The 22,500-nt window shown below is 43.0% G+C and overlaps 1 protein-coding gene across 1 annotated transcript in view; it reads right to left on the bottom strand.

Moving 5' to 3' along the window:
• The window catches only part of LOC109884786 (hippocalcin-like protein 1), a 66,197-nt gene that overhangs the window by 26,656 nt on the left and 17,041 nt on the right, over window positions 1–22,500 (bottom strand). Inside the window, exon 2 of the mRNA XM_031795031.1 lies at window positions 2,801–2,996. Within this exon, the coding sequence (XP_031650891.1) occupies window positions 2,801–2,896 (96 nt within the window). The 5' untranslated portion in view covers window positions 2,897–2,996. The remainder of the gene's footprint in view (window positions 1–2,800; window positions 2,997–22,500) is intronic.

The following is a 22,500-nucleotide window of genomic DNA, read 5'->3' as shown; positions in this document are numbered from 1 at the left end:
CGCCTCCTGGTGCCTGTTGGCAGTGTGATTGGTTGCAGTCGTATTTCTTTACACAGAGGAGGGGGGAGAGCATGATGCTCCTGCATCTTCTCTTTCAGTGAATTTCAGGAAATGTGGCAAAAAAAAATCTATTTATGTTCTGAATACAAAGAGTTATGTTTAAGGCAAATCCAACACAACACCTCACTGAGTCCCACTATTCATATTTTCAAGCATGGTGGTGGCTGCCTCATGTTATGGGTATGTTTGTCATCGGCAAGGACAAGGGAGTTTTTTTTGGGATGAAATTGAACGGAATAGAGCAAAGCACAGGCAAAATCCTAGAGGAAAACCTGGTTCAGTCTGCTTTCCAACAGATACTGGGAAACAATTTCACCTTTCAGCAGGACAATAGCCTAAAACAGAAGGCCAAATCTGCACTGGTGTTGCTTACCAAGATGATATTGAATGTTCCTGAGTGGCTTAATTACAGTTTTGACTTAAATTGGCTTGAACATCTATGGCAAGGCTTTAATTTCTAGAAATGATCAACAACCAACTTGACAGAGCTTGAAGCATTTTTTAAAAGAACAATGTGCAAATATTCTACAATCCAGGTGTGCAAAACTGAAACCATATCATGACTAAGACTTGGCATCTATAAGGTCTTATTTATGCATACATGTAAGCACTGACATGAGATAAATATATATATATATATTAGAGACACACACAAAACTAGTCAAAAGTTTGGACATCTAAAAAGACTCACAGCTGTAATCGGTGCCAAAGGGTGTGAATACTTATGTAAATGAGATACGTCTATAATTCAAAGGGTGTGAATACTTATGTAAATGAGATATTTCTATAATTCATTTGGAATAAACGTTCACTTCTTCATTATGGGGTGTATGAAGGAGAATAAAATAAAAAACGGATCCATTTTGAATTCAGGCTGTAAACAAAATGTGAAATAAGTCAAGAGGTATGAATACCTTCTGAAGGCCCTGTAGTTAAGGCATTTGGAGAAATAATGACATTCAGATATTATAATCATATTAGGACGAGCTACAAAGTGACCACTGATTCCATGTCTATTTACATTAGGCCAGCAGCCACTAAGGTGCAGGGTTGAGTAACCGGGTGGTAGCCGACTAGTGACAGTGACTAAGTTCAGGGTAGTGTACCGGGTCGAAGCCCGACTAGTGACAATGACTAAATTCAGGGCAGGGTACTGGGTGGAGGCCGACTAGTGACAGTGACAAAGTTCCGGGCAGGGTACTGGGTGGAGGCCGGATAGTGATGGCATTTGCCTGGGGCGCTGTGCGCACTGTGAGTGAAGTGCTAAAATATTCATTTTTAGAAAAGTACAGGCATAGAAGTTGGTCTAATTTACCCAAAAGCCTACTAAAGTGTGACTTTGTCCTTCTGTTTCCTGGATATTTAAATTGTTTTGTTCACACACTAGGTTGTTAATCAATGATAGTTTGAGTTTGCTTAACTGCTACGAGCATAGGGATAATTTAATATCCGATAGACAGAACCTGTGTGAAGCTAGCCACAATAAGGATTAGCCACAATAGTCCTACGCAGTTACCATACCAGGCGGTGATGCAACCGGTCAGGATGCTCTCTATGGTGCAGCTGTAGAACTTGTTTGAGGATCTGGGAACCAAATCTTCAGTCTCCTAAGGGGGAAACAATTTTTGTCGTTAACCTCTTCACAACAGTCTCTTCTTCACCACAGTCTTGGTGTGTTTGGACCATGATAGTTCGTTGGTGATGTGGACACCAAGGAACTTGAAACTCTCGACCCACTCTACTCCAGCCCCGTTGATGTTAACCTGTTCGGCCCACCTTTTCCTGTAGTCCACGATCAGCTCCTTTGTCTTGTTCACATTGAGGGAGAGGTTGTTGTCCTGGCACCACACTGCCAGTTCCCTGACCTCCTCCCTATAGGCTGTCTCATCATTGTCAGTGATCAGGCCTACCACTGTTATGCCGTCAGCATATTTAATGATGTTGTTGGAGTCTTGTTTGACCACACAGTCGTGGGTGAACAGAGAGGACAGGAGGGGACTAAATACGCACCCCTGAGGTTCCCCACTGTTGAGGATCAGCGTGGCAGATGTGTTGTTGCCAACCCTTACCACCTGGGGGCGGCCCATCAGGAAGTCCAGGATCCAGTTGCAGAGGGAAGTGTTTAGACTCAGGGTCCTTGGCTTAGTGATGAGCTTCGTGGGCACTATGGTATTGGAACGCTGAGCTGTAGTCAATGACCAGAATTTTCACATAGCTGTTCCTGTCCAGGTTTCTCTGGTTATTCCAGTATGTTTCTTATTAGTAGTGGTTTCCCTGGTCTGAAAAGGCCAGGGATGAACACCTGTTGGAGATTTGGAATAAGGTCTATCTGTCTGTCTGCTGTTACCTTCTACCACTATATTAGGAGTAAGGTCTAACTGTCTGTCCGCTGTCACCTTCTACCACTATATTAGGAATAAGGTCTAGCTGTCTGTCCGCTGTCACCTTCTACCAATATATTAGGAATAAGGTCGATCTGTCTGTCTACTGTCACCTTCTACCACTATATTAGGAATAAGGTCTAGCTGTCTGTCTGCTTATACCTTCTACCACTATATTAGGAATAAGGTCTATCTGTCTGTCTGCTGTCACCTTCTACCACTATATTAGGAATAAGGTCTATCTGTCTGTCTGCTGTCACCTTCTACCACGATGTTAGAGTTATGATTACGGTGTGCGTGGGTGTGAGATTGCATGCGTGCATCTCTGTGTGTGTGTGTGTGTGTGTGTGTACACTGACCTTGTACCACTCCTGTAGTTCGTGGTCGGAGAACTCGGTGTTCTCTCTCAGGTCCTGAAGCATCTCCGGCCTCAGCTTGCTGTTCTGTTTCCCCATGGCAACGACGCAACACCGTGGCGAAACACACTTGGTCTCTGAGACAACCTCAGCGATGGACTACAGCGGCAACAACACCTACCAGGTCCCTGGTCACAACCTGCCAATCACAGAGCAGAGAAGAGAGGGAGAGGGCGTGAGCAACCAATTACAGACTAGAGAGAAATGGGCAGCAATCAATTAAATCAGGAAGCAATCTGAAACCACATAATTAATTGGAGAAGTGTCTATGGGCTGTAGCCATGACGACTGGTGTATGCCGTCCAATCAAAGGTCAGCCCTACAGTTGTAGAGAGACAGCCAAAGATCAGTGACCAATACAAGGCCACCTACCTCCTAGTATGTAATGTCATCCATTACAACTAAAGTCAGTCAAATAAAAAATCTGACACTTTGAGCCTAGGATTCGAACTGTGTAGCAACATCTTGTAGCGTTTTACACAAAATGCAATGGTATTACAATCGCTGGGCGAAAAGGTTCAATATCAGGGGATATCTTTATCTATATAATTCCAGATATCTGACATGTTATTAGATATATGGAGTAGGCATTCTCTAGATATGCATGTCCTTAGTTTCATCAACGGAGCTAAGATATTCTATATAATGGGAAAGTTTCTACATGTATCCAATGTGGACAAACAGAAAAATCCCTGCTACTTTATGAGTCATCATTGAAATCATATTCAGTAGTAGGATACAAGGCATGGAAAGGCAAACATCATCATAATTTAATCCAAGTTGCTATTTCCAAAGAACATCTCTGCTATTTCTGTTTTTTTTATTTATTTAAATGCAGCATAGCAAATCCAGAGCTCCAATCACAACACCTGTTTTCTGGAGAGATGCAAACGTAGGACAATCTTGCAAAAATATATGCCTGCCCTGTTTGTTACGGACGGTGGATGCCGATTGGGTCGTCATCAATGGTCCCTCACAGTACAGATCCAATGTGGTGACAGTGTTGGTGCATAAATCATGCATAAATGCATAAATCATGCATAAATCATGCATACATGCATAAATCATGAATCAAAATTGTGTCGATATTGCAAATATTGTTATTTCACAAGGTAGCTACGCTGCTTCATTCCTGATGAGAAAATGAACTGGGACAAGCTAGCTAGCCAGCCAAGTTGGTAGTTAGCTAGCTAGCTAAGTTAGATAGATAGCTTATAGTAACCAGTAGTACAAAATATGCCTAAACATTTTAAAATGTTAGCTGTCACCTTAAAGCTTGATAGGGGGTAAAAAAATAAAGAATCCCTCGACCACGCCCACAAATTGGGGAAAACAAAAAACATTCCATTCACCCCCATTGTAAAACAGTGGCTAAAAGCAGTGTAACAGAGAGCCTAGTGGTTAGAGCAGGTAGCCTAGTGGTTAGAGCAGGTAGTCTAGTGGTTAGAGCAGGTAGACTAGTGGTTAGAGCAGGTAGCCTAGTGGTTAGAGCAGGTAGTCTAGTGGTTAGATCAGGTAGCCTAGTGGTTAGAGGCAGGTAGTCTAGTGGTTAGAGGCAGGTAGTCTAGTGGTTAGAGCAGGTAGCCTAGTGGTTAGAGGCAGGTAGTCTAGTGGTTAGAGGCAGGTAGTCTAGTGGTTAGAGCAGGTAGCCTAGTGGTTAGAGCAGGTAGCCTAGTGGTTAGAGCAGGTAGCCTAGTGGTTAGAGCAGGTAGTCTAGTGGTTAGAGCAGGTAGCCTAGTGGTTAGAGGCAGGTAGTCTAGTGGTTAGAGGCAGGTAGCCTAGTGGTTAGAGGCAGGTAGCCTAGTGGTTAGAGCAGGTAGTCTAGTGGTTAGAGACAGGTAGTCTAGTGGTTAGAGCAGGTAGCCTAGTGGTTAGAGGCAGGTAGTCTAGTGGTTAGAGCAGGTAGTCTAGTGGTTAGAGCAGGTAGCCTAGTGGTTAGAGCAGGTAGCCTAGTGGTTAGAGCAGGTAGCCTAGTGGTTAGAGGCAGGTAGTCTAGTGGTTAGAGGCAGGTAGCCTAGTGGTTAGAGCAGGTAGCCTAGTGGTTAGAGCAGGTAGCCTAGTGGTTAGAGCAGGTAGCCTAGTGGTTAGAGGCAGGTAGCCTAGTGGTTAGAGCAGGTAGCCTAGTGGTTAGAGGCAGGTAGTCTAGTGGTTAGAGCAGGTAGCCTAGTGGTTAGAGCAGGTAGTCTAGTGGTTAGAGCAGGTAGTCTAGTGGTTAGAGCAGGTAGCCTAGTGGTTAGAGCAGGTAGTCTAGTGGTTAGAGGCAGGTAGCCTAGTGGTTAGAGCAGGTAGCCTAGTGGTTAGAGCAGGTAGCCTAGTGGTTAGAGGCAGGTAGTCTAGTGGTTAGAGGCAGGTAGCCTAGTGGTTAGAGCAGGTAGCCTAGTGGTTAGAGCAGGTAGCCTAGTGGTTAGAGCAGGTAGCCTAGTGGTTAGAGGCAGGTAGCCTAGTGGTTAGAGCAGGTAGTCTAGTGGTTAGAGACAGGTAGTCTAGTGGTTAGAGCAGGTAGTCTAGTGGTTAGAGCAGGTAGTCTAGTGGTTAGAGCAGGTAGCCTAGTGGTTAGAGCAGGTAGCCTAGTGGTTAGAGCAGGTAGCCTAGTGGTTAGAGGCAGGTAGTCTAGTGGTTAGAGGCAGGTAGCCTAGTGGTTAGAGCAGGTAGCCTAGTGGTTAGAGCAGGTAGCCTAGTGGTTAGAGCAGGTAGCCTAGTGGTTAGAGGCAGGTAGCCTAGTGGTTAGAGCAGGTAGCCTAGTGGTTAGAGGCAGGTAGTCTAGTGGTTAGAGCAGGTAGCCTAGTGGTTAGAGCAGGTAGTCTAGTGGTTAGAGCAGGTAGTCTAGTGGTTAGAGCAGGTAGCCTAGTGGTTAGAGCAGGTAGTCTAGTGGTTAGAGGCAGGTAGCCTAGTGGTTAGAGCAGGTAGCCTAGTGGTTAGAGCAGGTAGCCTAGTGGTTAGAGGCAGGTAGTCTAGTGGTTAGAGGCAGGTAGCCTAGTGGTTAGAGCAGGTAGCCTAGTGGTTAGAGCAGGTAGCCTAGTGGTTAGAGCAGGTAGCCTAGTGGTTAGAGCAGGTAGCCTAGTGGTTAGAGGCAGGTAGTCTAGTGGTTAGAGCAGGTAGCCTAGTGGTTAGAGCAGGTAGTCTAGTGGTTAGAGCAGGTAGTCTAGTGGTTAGAGCAGGTAGCCTAGTGGTTAGAGCAGGTAGTCTAGTGGTTAGAGCAGGTAGCCTAGTGGTTAGAGCAGGTAGCCTAGTGGTTAGAGGCAGGTAGTCTAGTGGTTAGAGCAGGTAGCCTAGTGGTTAGAGCAGGTAGTCTAGTGGTTAGAGCAGGTAGTCTAGTGGTTAGAGCAGGTAGCCTAGTGGTTAGAGCAGGTAGTCTAGTGGTTAGAGCAGGTAGCCTAGTGGTTAGAGCAGGTAGCCTAGTGGTTGCTCTAACCACTAGACTACCTGTTAAACTGCTTTTAGATTGTGGTTTGCGAGCTCCTTTATCCAGACGGATTTATCCCGTGTCTGAAAGAATTATATGGAATTAATATTTGTACATTTATTGAGCATAGCCCGCTAAACCCAAGTAAGCATCAGAAACGGTGCCCATTTAATATTAGGGAGGACAATGCTTTGTTTTTATTAAAGCATGGCCTTATTTCTATTATATTGGATGTCATTCAGATTCCGTTCACCTCGTTCAATGTAACATCAATAGGTTTAGGCTCCTACATGATACTAACATTTCTCCTATACCCTTCATGAGGTTCCCACAACCTAGCCTATGAATTTACAACGTAGGCGCACAGGTCGAGATATATGTTTTTTGTAATCAAGATGACAGACAGTGATACATTCAATATCAACTTGCACACGCTTGCCTGCGTCTAGCTGATCTAAGGTGTAATCATTAGTCCAACAGTTGCAAACAAGAGTTTATATTGGACAAAATTCAGGTATGTTTTAGCCCCATTTCATTCCGTTTTCTTTCGTTAAATTTAAGAACGTTTTTTCAACAGAATCTGCGGAATGAATACACCCCCTGATCACACGCAAACACAGTTCACGTTCATAGCAGCCACATACAAACAGCACTTTGCTCATTGTAATTCCTTACAATTACAAGCTCTTCTCCTCTCTCATCTTTTCCCATCATTTGTGGACTTCAGTGCACAACACATTAGCTGTCTGTTACCAGGCGAAAAAAAAACTTTCCAAGTCAAATCTTCATACCATAACCGCTAACCGCTACACACAGCATACATCGTTGTCACCATATTAGGTAACTACTGTAATATTATAGTCAACATAGCCAATAGAACTAATGCATTAGTAAACCCGCTACAATCGTGCAGTACAGTGATCAGTTTAGCAGTTACACCGGCGGGTGCCGGTGGCAATCAATTAATACAACCAAAAGCTTACTTTGACTTGGAAGAGTTCCAGTGTTGGATAGCCATAGCCCGCTAGCTAACATAGCATCCCTCTCTGTTTGATAGCCATAGCCAGCTAGCTAACATAGCATCCCTCTCTGTTTGATAGCCATAGCCAGCTAGCTAACATAGCATCCCTCTCTGTTGGATAGCCATAGCCCGCTAGCTAACATAGCATCCCTCTCTGTTGGATAGCCATAGCCCGCTAGCTAACATAGCATCCCTCTCTGTTTGATTGTTAGCTCCAAACATACTGCACAAACATACAAACATACACACACACACACACACACACACACATACATACATACATGTTGGAGAGAGTCAGTACCTGCTGTAATTAATAACCGAGCCGCCCAGGCTGTCTTAGTGTCAGCTAGCAACCTACAGGGCTCTTTTCTCAGCTAGCGTGTTAAAGGTGGAACTAATGTCAAATGCACATTTGTTGGCAATTTTGACTTGTTAAAGCAAGCGTCTTATATACCAGCTCCTTTGCGCTCAGATGGGAGGCGGAAATATTCTAGGTGTGTCCTTAAAAACAGTGATCCAAAATTATAATTTCAGCAACCGGCTCTCACAGTCTCATGTCAGAATTAGACGTTCGTCCATGTTTCTCAAATTTTGAAGTTGTTGCAAACGTCACATTTTGAAGGTTAGCGTTCAGTTTAGGCATCAACTCTGAATGGTTAAGGTAAGAGTTAAGGTTCAGAATAGACTTAAAACAAAAATCTCAAAAACATATTTCTATCACTTGATTTAAAAACTTGCAACCTTTGGAATCAGAGGCAGATGCTTACACCCATCTGCCATCCCCGTCCACAATGACCTAGCAAGAAACCCAAACCTACTTGAAGGTAATAGAGCTCACTGTTGCCCCCTAGTGGCCGGTTTCCGTGTCATCTCCTGACGTACTCAGACATGGATGGATGTTGAATCCTGACTTGTATCACAGGGGGACCTGGCTGAACTTCAGACAGCGATGGAAGGGATATTTAAGACCAAACAGCAGGAATGCAGCCTATTTAGCCGCACACTGCCCGTATGAGCATTGAACAAGAGAAATGTGCTTTTCGTGCCTGTATACTTCCTATTCATAAACATAATAAACAAGTTTTTTGTCCTCCATTCCATAACCAACCTGCTCTCAATTAAGGATGATTTTTTGGGGGGTCCAGCAAAGTAATCAGCACTGCCGATAAAAGGTTTGGCTCGTGAGACAGATTGTAAATCTGAATCACCAAAGCTTTATTTAAAAGATCAATTTAGAGAGGAGTAAAACCGTGAGCTGACATTCTCTTTATATCTACTGTATGTATTGTAGGTGTATAAAACCTCCCTCCACACTCTAAAAAGAAAAGGTTCCTGGGGCTCTTCAAATTGAAAATGTGGGGGAACCCTTATACGTTCCTCTAAAAACCCTTTCCTCTTAGGGCTAGGGTCTATTTTCCTGGATTTCCGCCTGACTGATGTGCCTAAAGTAAACTGCCTGTTACTCAGGCCCAGAAGCCAGGATATGCATATAATTGGTAGCATTGGATAGAAAACACTTTGAAGTTTGTATTAATGTTAAGATAATGTATGACACTATAACACAATTGATAAGGTAGGCAAAAATCCAAGGAAAAACCGACCAGAATAATTTTTTTTTTGGTTTAGCTCTTATAATGGGAAGCTATGGGTCCTATGCAATTATATCTCCCATATTGCAATTCCTATGTATTCCACTAGATGTCAACAGTCTTTGTACAAGGTTTCAGGCTTGTTTCTTCCAAAACGAGGAAGAATTTGGAGATCTGGTACAAAGAGTCAAAGTGGAAAATCAGTTTGATTGCACATGACACATTTTCTATTGAACATACTTCTTTCCTTATTAAATATTATAGTTTATTTATAATGTAGGGTAACTGAGGATTTAATAGAAACGTAATTTGACTTGTTTGAACAAAGTTTAGCGGTAGCTTTTTGGATTCCTTTGTCTGCATGTTGAACAAGTGGACTACTGAAATTGATGGCGCCAACTAAATAGACGTTTTTGGGATATAAAGAAGGATTTATCTAACAAAATGACCATTCATGTTGTAGCTGGGACCCTTGGGATTGCAAACAGAGGAAGATTTTCAAAAGTAAGTGATGTATTTAATCGCTATTTGTGATTTTATGAAGCCTGTGCTGGTTGAAAAATATGTTGATGTGGGGCGCCGTCCTCAAACAATCGCATGGTATGCTTTCCCTGTAAAGCCTATTATAAATTGGACAATGCAGTTAGATAAACAACAATTTAAGATTTTAAATTATATAAAATCTTGTTAAAAAATGTTTAATATTGATGTTACTGTGTTGATCCTCTGGCATGTTGATGGTACTGTGTTGATGTTACTGTGTTGATGTTACTGTGTTGATGATACTGTGTTGATGTTACTGTGTTGATGTTACTGTGTTGATCCTCTGTCATGTTGATGTTACTGTGTTGATGTTACTGTGTTGATGTTACTGTGTTGATGGTACTGTGTTGATGGTACTGTGTTGATGTTACTGTGTTGATCCTCTGGCATGTTGATGTTACTGTGTTGATGTTACTGTGTTGATGGTACTGTGTTGATCCTCTGGCATGTTGATATTACTGTGTTGATGTTACTGTGTTGATGTTACTGTGTTGATGGTACTGTGTTGATCCTCTGGCATGTTGATGGTACTGTGTTGATGTTACTGTGTTGATGTTACTGTGTTGATGATACTGTGTTGATGTTACTGTGTTGATGTTACTGTGTTGATCCTCTGTCATGTTGATGTTACTGTGTTGATGTTACTGTGTTGATGTTACTGTGTTGATGTTACTGTGTTGATGGTACTGTGTTGATGGTACTGTGTTGATGTTACTGTGTTGATCCTCTGGCATGTTGATGTTACTGTGTTGATGTTACTGTGTTGATGGTACTGTGTTGATCCTCTGGCATGTTGATATTACTGTGTTGATGTTACTGTGTTGATGTTACTGTGTTGATGGTACTGTGTTGATCCTCTGGCATGTTGATGGTACTGTGTTGATGTTACTGTGTTGATCCTCTGGCATGTTGATGGTACTGTGTTGATGGTACTGTGTTGATGTTACTGTGTTGATCCTCTGGCATGTTGATGTTAATGTGTTGATGTTACTGTGTTGATGTTACTGTGTTGATGTTACTGTGTTGATCCTCTGGCATGTTGATGTTACTGTGTTGATGGTACTGTGTTGATGTTACTGTGTTGATGTTACTGTGTTGATCCTCTGGCATGTTGATGTTACTGTGTTGATGTTACTGTGTTGATGGTACTGTGTTGATGGTACTGTGTTGATCCTCTGGCATGTTGATGTTACTGTGTTGATCCTCTGGCATGTTGATGTTACTGTGTTGATGGTACTGTGTTGATGTTACTGTGTTGATGTTACTGTGTTGATGGTACTGTGTTGATGTTACTGTGTTGATGTCACTGTGTTGATCCTCTGGCATGTTGATGTTACTGTGTTGATCCTCTGGCATGTTGATGTTACTGTGTTGATGTTACTGTGTTGATGTTACTGTGTTGATGGTACTGTGTTGATGGTACTGTGTTGATCCTCTGGCATGTTGATGTTACTGTGTTTATCCTCTGGCATGTTGATGGTACTGTGTTGTTCCTCTGGCATGTTGATGGTACTGTGTTGATGGTACTGTGTTGATCCTCTGGCATGTTGATGGTACTGTGTTGATGCTCTGGCATGTTGATGGTACTGTGTTGATGGTACTGTGTTGATGTTACTGTGTTGATGTTACTGTGTTGATGGTACTGTGTTGATGTTACTGTGTTGATGGTACAGTGTTGATGTTACTGTGTTGATGTTACTGTGTTGATGTTACTGTGTTGTGTTGAGCCATAGCTGGAAGGATTTTGCAGTGCGTCGTGATCAAACAGGTTTCCTGTTATATTCATCAGAGGTGAAGAGAGGTTGAAGTCAGTGAATCCCATCAATTGTAATTATAGATAATGACAGATAATTGCACATGACAGTAATCATACCTTGGTTTTTGTTGCGAATGTGAATGGATTAAAAACCCCAGTTTTGATAATGGTTTTCATACACATACCACGTCCATAATGGAGAGGCCTGTGGGGTATTTAATGAAGAGGTCAGGGAGGAGGATGGTACATGTGATCTGTATAACATACCAATACTAATTGACATACCTCCTCGTCTGAATACCTGCAGAAACACACACACAAGTGAGCAGTTCAGTCATCTGCAGCCAATACAGCTGGTCTATGACAAACAATTACAGCCTACATATTCTTACCTCTTTGTTGATTGATATCCATTGAATTGTGTCCATTTTCAGTTTTTAGAAAGATTTGCACAAATTTTAATTAACCAGGCAAGTCAGTTAAGAACATATTCTTATTTTCAATGACGGCCTAGGAACAGTGGGTTAACTGCCTGTTCAGGGGCAGAACGACAGATTTGTCCTTGTCCTTGTCAGCTCGGGTGTTTGAACTCACAACCTTCCGGTTACTAGTCTAACGCTCTAACCACTAGGCTACGCTGCCGCCCCATATGAAAAGATTTATGATATCATCATAAAACAATACCCATTTAGATCATACAGGGGACAAACCTTAAATTGAGATCTTTACATTCTTCAGTTAAGTTCCTGCAACTGCTGTCCTTTCAAATTCAAATCAACATTTTTCAGTTAGGCAGTTATGTTTTGCAAGTGTGTGTGTGTTGCTAAGGGATAATGATGTTAGGGACAATACATGATGAATCACAATATTTCTTTCCCAAAATAATAATTGTTTGCCAAAAAAATGTAATTTTGGTAATGCCAGTCTTGTTTATTGTTAACAATCCTTCTTATGAAGTACTCACATTATTACAAATATGTTTTGTTAATTGTGGAAATAAATTAAGATATGCAAGAGAATTATAATATATATATATATATATATTTTTTTTTAATTAATGTATATAATACAATCGAGGTGAGAGCGTTGGAAATGCTTTTGACTTTTAAAAACTTCATGGGGCTAGGTGTTCCGCTAGCGGGACAACTTCTGGTGAAACTGGAGGGGGCGCAATTTTAATAAATAATCATAAAAATGATATTAAACATTTAGGTACATGTGAGTGTCTTATATCGGTTAAAAGATTAAATTATTGTTAATCTAACTGCAGTGTCCGATTTACAGTAGCTATTACAGAGAAAACATGCCATGTGATTGTTTGAGGACGGCGCCACACGTCAAAATATTTTTAGAAAATCTTTCTCTGATTTGTCATCCCAGCTATAACATTTAGTGTCGTTTTGTTAGATAAAATCCATCTTTATATCTAAAAAAGTCTGTTTAGTTGGCGACATCGAAGTCATACAGAAATACATTTCTATTTACTCCTCATATACCCTAAAATGTAATCAAACTATAATATTTCTTACGGAAAGAAGTATGTTCAATAGGAAACCGATTTTAGCAAGTGCATCTTATCTTCATGGAGCGCCCAAACACACATTTCTAAGACTGTGTCCCTGTACTAAAACTGATATTTCTTATTCGTTTTGGAAGTTACAAGCCTGAATCCTTGAACATTGACTGCTGACACCCTGTGGAAGCCATAAGAATTGCATCCTGGGAGCTAGAATTCAGTATGCCCCTATACTTTCCATTGTAAGAGCATGGTCTCTTCCGGTTGGTTTTCTTTGAATTTTCTCCTACCGTATCTATTGTGTTATATTCTCCTACATTATTTTATATTCTCCAACATTTCTACAAACGTCAAAGTGTTTGCTTTCCAATGGTACCAATTATATGCATATCCTGGCTTCAGAGCCTGAGTAACAGGCAGTTTACTTTGGGCATGATGATACCATTACATAACTTATTGTTGTTGTTGACATTATATTTTCTTTCAGTTGATAAATCACAAATGCCTTCACAGCTATAGCATGGTAATGAGCATTGTTCTTAGATCATAAACAAGTACATAAATCAACCACCACAGAACCACCAGAGAACAATCACAGAACCCTCACAGAACCATCAGAGAACAATCACAGAACAATCACAGAACCCTCACAGAACCATCACAGAACAATCACAGAACCCTCACAGAACCATCAGAGAACAATCACAGAACCCTCACAGAACCATCAGAGAACAATCACAGAACCCTCACAGAACCATCAGAGAAACAATCACAGAACCCTCACAGAACCATCAGAGAACAATCACAGAACCCTCACAGAACCATCAGAGAACAATCACAGAACCATCACATAACCATCAGAGAACAATCACAGAACCATCACATAACCATCAGAGAACAATCACAGAACCCTCACAGAACCATCAGAGAACAATCACAGAACCATCACAGAACCCTCACAGAACCATCAGAGAAACAACACAGAACCCTCACAGAACCACCAGAGAACAATCACAGAACCATCACAGAACCCTCACAGAACCATCAGAGAAACAGCACATCTCTCAACCAAATCAATCAATCACGTGTATTTTTATCAAGCCCTTTCTCATCAGTTATGCCAATACAGATACCCAGACTAAAACCCCAATGAGGAAAGGAAACACTCCCTGGAAGGAAGAAACCTAGAGAGGAACCAGGCTCCGAAGGGAGGAACCAGGCTTCCCTAACAGAGCTATGGGCTAAGTGCAAACAGCTTACCTGCATGTCATGTTTGATACCAAAAAAATCATTCTAAAAATCCTAATCAGAACGTATTTGTCATGGAACACTTGGTGCCAACTTGGAGGATAGTTTGCCCAATATTGATGTCTATGTGTTTGGAGTTGGAAATATTTATGAGAGAGAGAGAGAGAGAGAGAGAGAGAGAGAGAGAATAAAATGACAACAACAAATGGAGCATGGTGTTTCAGTGAGTTTGGGGTTCCAATAACAGCATGACACAGCCACAGCCACACACACACACACACACACACACACACACACACACACACACACACACACACACACACACACACACACACACACACACACACACACACACACACACACACACACACACACACACACACACACACACACACACAGCCACACACAGCCACAGAATTCTGCTTACATGGTGATGACTACAACACATTCTGTGAAAGATGACCTTTCCACTCTCTACTTCCTTGCTTTGCTCTACTTGTGTTTCCTTCATGTTTCTCTCTCCAGTCTAATGAACTGGTCACTGCACAGCAGTACTCATAGTACTCTGACCAGGAAGATACATAAAAACACCTCTCTTTCTCTTCTCACCACACTCATTTTCAATTCCCTGTTGCCTCTATTCAATCTGTCCATCTCTTCGTCTCTCCATGCCTCTCTTCATATCTCCATCCCTCCTTCCATTTCTCCATCCTTGTACTTAAAGAACAAACCGCCCTCCTGGGACAGGCACATATAATAGCAGGCAGGCAGGTAAGCAGGCAGGCAGGCAAGCAGGCAGGCAGGCAGACAGACAGACATACAGACCCCACATCAAACATCTGTTCCTGGGTCTAACTGGGTCACCAACATCTGCTGATCCTATAGAGAGAAAGGGATGGAGGACAGAGGGAGGAAAGAAAGAGGGAGAGAAAGGGAGAGGGAGGAAAGAGGGAGGGAGAGAGAGAGGAGGGAAAGAGGGAGGGTGAGAGAGGAAAGTGGGAGGAGAGAGGAGGGAGAGAGGGGGAGAGAGAGGAAAGCGGGAGGAGAGAGGAGGGAAAAAGAGAGGAGGGAGAGAGAAGGAGGGAGTAAGGAGAGAGGAAGGAGAGAGGAGGGAAAGAGGCATATAATAGAGGAATAGAATAGAAGGCTAGAGGTGAGAAAGAGGGAAGGGGGAAATGGGAATAGAATAGAAGGCTAGAGGTGAGAAAGAGGGAAGGGGGAAAGAGGAATAGAATAGAAGGCTAGAGGTGAGAAAGAGGGAAGGGGGAAAGAGGAATAGAATAGAAGGCTAGAGGTGAGAAAGAGGGAAGGGGGAAAGAGGAATAGAATAGAAGGCTAGAGGTGAGAAAGAGGGAAGGGGGAAAGAGGAATAGAATAGAAGGCTAGAGGTGAGAAAGAGGGAAGGGGGAAAGAGGAATAGAATAGAAGGCTAGAGGTGAGAAAGAGGGAAGGGGGGAAAGAGGAGTAGAATAGAAGGCTAGAGGTGAGAAAGAGGGAAGGGGAAAGAGGAATAGAATAGAAGGCTAGAGGTGAGAAAGAGGAAGGGGGGAAAGAGGAATAGAATAGAAGGCTAGAGGTGAGAAAGAGGGAAGGGGGAAAGAGGAATAGAATAGAAGGCTAGAGGTGAGAAAGAGGGAAGGGGGGAAAGAGGAATAGAATAGAAGGCTAGAGGTGAGAAAGAGTGAAGGGGGAAAGCGGAATAGAATAGAAGGCTAGAGGTGAGAAAGAGGGAAGGGGGGAAAGAGGAATAGAATAGAAGGCTAGAGGTGAGAAGAGTGAAGGGGGAAAGAGGAATAGAATAGAAGGCTAGAGGTGAGAAAGAGGGGAGGGGGGGAAAGAGGAATAGAATAGAAGGCTAGAGGTGAGAAAGAGGGAAGGGGAAAAGCGGAATAGAATAGAAGGCTAGAGGTGAGAAAGAGGGAAGGGGGGAAGGGGGAATAGAATAGAAGGCTAGAGTTGAGAAAGAGGGAAGGGGGGAAAGAGGAATAGAATAGAAGGCTAGAGGTGAGAAAGAGGGAAGGGGGGGAAGAGGAATAGAATAGAAGGCTAGAGGTGAGAAAGAGGGAAGGGGGAAAGCAGAATAGAATAGAAGGCTAGAGGTGAGAAAGAGGGAAGGGGGGAAAGAGGAATAGAATAGAAGGCTAGAGGTGAGAAAGAGGGAAGGGGGAAAGAGGAATAGAATAGAAGGCTAGAGGTGAGAAAGAGTGAAGGGGGAAAGCGGTATAGAATAGAAGGCTAGAGGTGAGAAAGAGGGAAGGGGGAAAGCGGAATAGAATAGAAGGCTAGAGGTGAGAAAGAGGGAAGGGGGAAAGAGGAATAGAATAGAAGGCTAGAGGTGAGAAGAGGGAAGGGGGGAAAGAGGAATAGAATAGAAGGCTAGAGGTGAGAAAGAGGGAAGGGGGGAAAGAGGAATAGAATAGAAGGCTAGAGGTGAGAAAGAGGGAAGGGGAAAGAGGAATAGAATAGAATGCTAGAGGTGAGAAAGAGGGAAGGGGTGAAAGAGGAATAGAATAGAAGGCTAGAGGTGAGAAAGAGGGAAGGGGGGAAAGAGGAATAGAATAGAAGGATAGAGGTGAGAAAGAGGGAAGGGGGAAAGAGGAATAGAATAGAAGGCTAGAGGTGAGAAAGAGGGAAGGGGGGAAAGAGGAATAGAATAGAAGGCTAGAGGTGAGAAAGAGGGAAGGGGGGGAAGAGGAATAGAATAGTAGGCTAGAGGTGAGAAAGAGGGAAGGGGGAAAGCGGAATAGAATAGAAGGCTAGAGGTGAGAAAGAGGGAAGGGGGAAAGAGGAATAGAATAGAAGGCTAGAGGTGAGAAAGAGGGAAGGGGGGAAAGCGGAATAGAATAGAAGGCTAGAGGTGAGAAAGAGGGAAGGGGGGAAAGAGGAATAGAATAGAAGGCTAGAGGTGAGAAAGAGGGAAGGGGGGGGAAGAGGAATAGAATAGTAGGCTAGAGGTGAGAAAGAGTGAAGGGGGAAAGCGGAATAGAATAGAAGGCTAGAGGTGAGAAAGAGGGAAGGGGGGAAAGAGGAATAGAATAGAAGGCTAGAGGTGAGAAAGAGGGAAGGGGGAAAGCGGAATAGAATAGAAGGCTAGAGGTGAGAAAGAGGGAAGGGGGGAAAGAGGAATAGAATAGAAGGCTAGAGGTGAGAAAGAGTGAAGGGGGAAAGAGGAATAGAATAGAAGGCTAGAGGTGAGAAAGAGGGAAGGGGGGAAAGAGGAATAGAATAGAAGGCTAGAGGTGAGAAAGTGGGGAGGGGGAGAAAGAGGAATAGAATAGAAGGCTAGAGGTGAGAAAGAGGGAAGGGGGGAAAGAGGAATAGAATAGAAGGCTAGAGGTGAGAAAGAGGGAAGGGGGGAAAGAGGAATAGAATAGAAGGCTAGAGGTGAGAAAGAGGGAAGGGGGAACGAGGAATAGAATAGAAGGCTAGAGGTGAGAAAGAGTGAAGGGGGAAAGCGGAATAGAATAGAAGGCTAGAGGTGAGAAAGAGGGAAGGGGGGAAAGAGGAATAGAATAGAAGGCTAGAGGTGAGAAAGAGGGAAGGGGGAAAGAGGAATAGAATAGAAGGCTAGAGGTGAAGAAAGAGGGAAGGGGAAAGAAGAATAGAATAGAAGGCTAGAGGTGAGAAAGAGGGAAGGGGGAAAGAGGAATAGAATAGAAGGCTAGAGGTGAGAAAGAGGGAAGGGGGAAAGAGGAATAGAATAGAAGGCTAGAGGTGAGAAAGAGGGAAGGGGGGAAAGAGGAATAGAATAGAAGGCTAGAGGTGAGAAAGAGGGAAGGGGGGAAGAGGAATAGAATAGAAGACTAGAGGTGAGAAAGAGGGAAGGGGGAAAGAGGAATAGAATAGAAGGCTAGAGGTGAGAAAGAGGGAAGGGGGGAAAGAGGAATAGAATAGAAGGCTAGAGGTGAGAAAGAGTGAAGAGGGAAAGAGGAATAGAATAGAAGGCTAGAGGTGAGAAAGAGGGGAGGGGGGGAAAGAGGAATAGAATAGAAGGCTAGAGGTGAGAAAGAGGGAAGGGGGAAAGCGGAATAGAATAGAAGGCTAGAGGTGAGAAGAGGGAAGGGGGGATAGAGGAATAGAATAGAAGGCTAGAGGTGAGAAAGAGGGAAGGGGGGAAAGAGGAATAGAATAGAAGGCTAGAGGTGAGAAAGAGGGGAAGGGGGGAAGAGGAATAGAATAGAAGGCTAGAGGTGAGAAAGAGGGAAGGGGGGAAAGAGGAATAGAATAGAAGGCTAGAGGTGAGAAAGAGGGAAGGGGGAACGAGGAATAGATAGAAGGCTAGAGGTGAGAAAGGTGAAGGGGGAAAGCGGAATAGAATAGAAGGCTAGAGGTTGAGAAAGAGGGAAGGGGGGGAAGAGGAATAGAATAGAAGGCCTAGAGGTGAGAAAGAGGGAAGGGGGAAAGAGGAATAGAATAGAAGGCTAGAGGTGAGGAAAGAGGGAAGGGGGGAAAGAGGAATAGAATAGAAGGCTAGAGGTGAGAAAGAGTGAAGGGGGAAAGAGGAATAGAATAGAAGGCTAGCGGTGAGAAAGAGTGAAGGGGGGAAAGAGGAATAGAATAGAAGGCTAGAGGTGAGAAAGAGGGAAGGGGGAAAGAGGAATAAATAGAAGGCCTAGGTGAGAAAGAGGGAAGGGGGAAAGAGGAATAGAATAGAAGGCTAGAGGTGAGAAAGAGGGGAGGGGGGGAAAGAGGAATAGAATAGAAGGCTAGAGGTGAGAAAGAGGGAAGGGGGAAAGAGGAATAGAATAGAAGGCTAGAGGTGAGAAAGAGGGAAGGGGGGAAAGAGGAATAGAATAGAAGGCTAGAGGTGGAGAAAGAGGGAAGGGGGGAAGAGGAATAGATAGAAGGCTAGAGGTGAGAAAGAGGGAAGGGGGGAAGAGGAATAGAATAGAAGGCTAGAGGTGAAAGAGGGAAGGGGGGAAAAAGAGGAATAGAATAGAGGCTAGAGGTGAGAAAGAGGGAAGGGGGAAAGGGAATAGAATAGAAGGCTAGAGGTGAGAAAGAGGGAAGGGGGAAGAGGAATAGAATAGAAGGCTAGAGGTGAGAAAGAGGGAAGGGGGAAAGAGGAATAGAATAGAAAGGCTAGAGGTGAGAAAGAGGGAAGGGGGGAAAGAGGAATAGAATAGAAGGCTAGAGGGTGAGAACGAGTGAAGGGGAGAAAGCGGAATAGAAATAGAAGGCTAGAGGTGAGAAGAGGGAAGGGGGAAAGAGGAAATAGAATAGAAGGCTAGAGGTGAGAAGAGTGTAAGGGGGGAAGAGGAATAGAATAGAAGGCTAGAGGTGAGAAAAGAGGGAAGGGGAAAGAGGAATAGATAGAAGGCTAGAGGTGAGAAAGAGGGAAGGGGGAAGAATAGAATAGAGGCTAGAGTGAGAAAGAGGGAAGGGGGGAAAAAGAATAGAATAGAAGGCTAGAGGTGAGAAAGAGTGAAGGGGAAAGCGGAATAGAATAGAAGGCTAGAGGTGAAAGAGGGAAGGGGGAAAGAGGAATAGAATAGAAGGCTAGAGGTGAGAAAGAGGGAAGGGGGGAAAGAGAATAGAATAGAAGGCTAGAGGTGAGAAAGAGGAAGGGAAAGAGGAATAGAATAGAAGGGTAGAGGTGAGAAAGAGGTAGGGGAAAGAGGAATAGAATAGAAGGCTAGAGGTGAGAAAGAGGGAAGGGGGGAACGAGGAATAGAATAGAAGGCTAGAGGTGAGAAAAGTGAAGGGGAAAGTGGATAGAATAGAAGCTAGAGGTGAGAAAGAGGGAAGGGGGGAAAGAGGAATAGAATAGAAGGCTAGAGGTGAGAAGAGGAAGGGGGAAAGAGAATGAATAGAAGGCTAGAGGTGAGAAAGAGGGAATGGGGAGGAATAGAATAGAAGGCTAGAGGTGAGAAGAGGGAAGGGGAAAGAGGAAGAGATAGAAGGCTAGAGGTGAGAAAGAGGGAGGGAAAGAGGAATAGAATAGAAGGCTAGAGGTGAGAAAGAGGGAAGGAAAAGGAATAGAATAGAAGGCTAGAGGTGAGAAAGAGGGAAGGGGGAAAGAGGAATAGAATAGAAGGCTAGAGGTGAAAAGAGGGAAGGGGAAAGAGGTATAGAATAGAAGGCTAGAGTGAGAAAGAGGGAAGGGGGGGAAAGAGGAATAGAATAGAAGGCTAGAGGTGAGAAGAGTGAAGGGGGGAAAGAGGAATAGAATAGAAGGCTAGAGGTGAGAAGGAGGGGGAGGGGGGAAAGAGGGAATAGAATAGAAGGCTAGAGGCGAGAAAGAGGGAAGGGGGAAAGCGGAATAGAATAGAAGGCTAGAGGTGAAAAGAGGGAAGGGGGGAAAGAGAATAGATAGAAGGCTAGAGGTAGAAAGAGGGAAGGGGGAAAGAGGAATAGAATAGAAGGCTAGAGGTGAGAAAGAGGGAAGGGGGGGAGAGGAATAGAATAGAAGGCTAGAGGTAGAAGAGGGAAGGGGGAAAGCGGAATAGAATAGAAGGCTAGAGGTGAGAAAGATAGAAGGGGGGAAAGAGGAATAGAATAGAAGGCTAGAGGTGAGAAAGAGTGAAGGGGGAAAGAGGAATAGAAAGAAGGCTAGAGGTGAGAAAGAGTGAAGGGGGAAAGCGGAAATAGAATAGAAGGCTAGAGGTGAGAAAGAGGGAAGGGGGGAAAGCGGAATAGAATAGAAGGCTAGAGGTGAGAAAGAGGGAAGGGGGGGAAAGAGGAATAGAATAGAAGGCTAGAGGTGAGAAAGAGTGAAGGGGGGAAAGCGGAATAGAATAGAAGGCTAGAGGTGAGGAAAGAGGGAAGGGGGGAAAGAGGAATAGAATAGAAGGCTAGAGGTGAGAAAGAGGGAAGGGGGAAAGAGGAATAGAATAGAAGGCTAGAGGTGAGAAAGAGGGAAGGGGGGAAAGAGGAATAGAATAGAAGGCTAGAGGTGAGAAAGAGTGAAGGGGGGAAAGCGGAATAGAATAGAAGGCTAGAGGTGAGAAAGAGGGAAGGGGGAAAGAGGAATAGAATAGAAGGCTAGAGGTGAGAAAGAGGGAAGGGGGGGAAAGAGGAATAGAATAGAAGGCTAGAGGTGAGAAAGAGGGGAGGGGGGGAAAGAGGAATAGAATAGAAGGCTAAGAGGTGAGAAGAGGGAAGGGAGAAAAGAAATAGAATAGAAGGCTAGAGGTGAGAAAGAGGAAGGGGGGAAAGAGGAATAGAATAGAAGGCTAGAGGTGAGAAGAGTGAAGGGGGAAAGCAGAATAGAATAGAAGGCTAGAGTTGAGAAAGAGGGAAGGGGGAAAGAGGAATAGAATAGAAGGCTAGAGGTGAGAAGAGGGAAGGGGGAAAGAGGAATAGAATAGAAGGCTAGAGGTGAGAAAGAGGGAAGGGGAAAGAGGGAATAGAATAGAAGGCTAGAGGTGAGAAAGAGGGAAGGGGGGAAAGAGGAATAGAATAGAAGGCTAGAGGTGAGAAAGAGGGAAGGGGGAAAGAGGAATAGAATAGAAGGCTAGAGGTGAGAAAGAGGGAAGGGGGGGAAGAGGAATAGAATAGAAGGCTAGAGGTGAGAAAGAGGGAAGGGGGGAGCAGGGACATCACACTGCTCCGTAATAAAGGAAAACCCCCAAACTATCCTTTGGAATTTGTTGTATTAGTCCATTCTTGATATCGTCCCAAATGTTTGTATGTCAGCAATCAAGTTGTCAAGATACAATATGTCGAAGCTCATTCACTGCCTTTCTATACAATTTAAATAACATTACAAAGTTGTTTGAAGAACATCAAAAACAAGCCAAAATGACCCCAGCCATTATCCCCTTGGCTGCTGAGGCTTCACTCCACTCAGTCCATCTACAAACACAGAACCTATTAGCCCTGAAAGAGGGGAAATATGAGATATGAATCACACTGACGCGTAGCATCGGGGTCTGTTCATCAGTTGTAATGATGAATTGCATAAAATGATCAACTCTTTACATCGATATCTACATGATGTTTCCCATTTGTATTTCAACAAGGCATTACTAATCACTAATCAGTGATATACTGATATTATATATAATATCAGTGATATAGTTGTATTATATATATATATAGTATCAGTATTATAGTGGTATTATATATATATATATATATATATATATAGTATCAGTATTATAGTGGCATTATATATATATATATATATATATATATATATAGTATCAGTATTATAGTGGTATTATATATATAATATCAGTGATATAGTTGTATTATATATATATATAGTATCAGTATTATAGTGGTATTATATATAGAATATCAGTGATATAGTTGTATTATATATATATATAGTATCAGTATTATAGTGGTATTATATATATATATATCAGTGATATAGTTGTATTATATATATATATATAATATATGTATCAGCATTATAGTGGTATTATATATATAATATCAGTGATATAGTTGTATTATATATATATATATATATATATATATAGTATCAGTATTATAGTGGCATTATATATATAATCAGTGATATAGTGGTATAATATCTATATATATATATATATATATAGTTTCAGTGATATAGTGGTATTATATATATCTAGTAGCAGTATTATAGTGGTATTATA

This window comes from Oncorhynchus kisutch, linkage group LG17, assembly GCF_002021735.2.
Source record: "Oncorhynchus kisutch isolate 150728-3 linkage group LG17, Okis_V2, whole genome shotgun sequence".
Lineage (NCBI taxonomy): Eukaryota > Metazoa > Chordata > Actinopteri > Salmoniformes > Salmonidae > Oncorhynchus > Oncorhynchus kisutch.
This window is presented reverse-complemented; position numbering and strand designations above follow the sequence as displayed.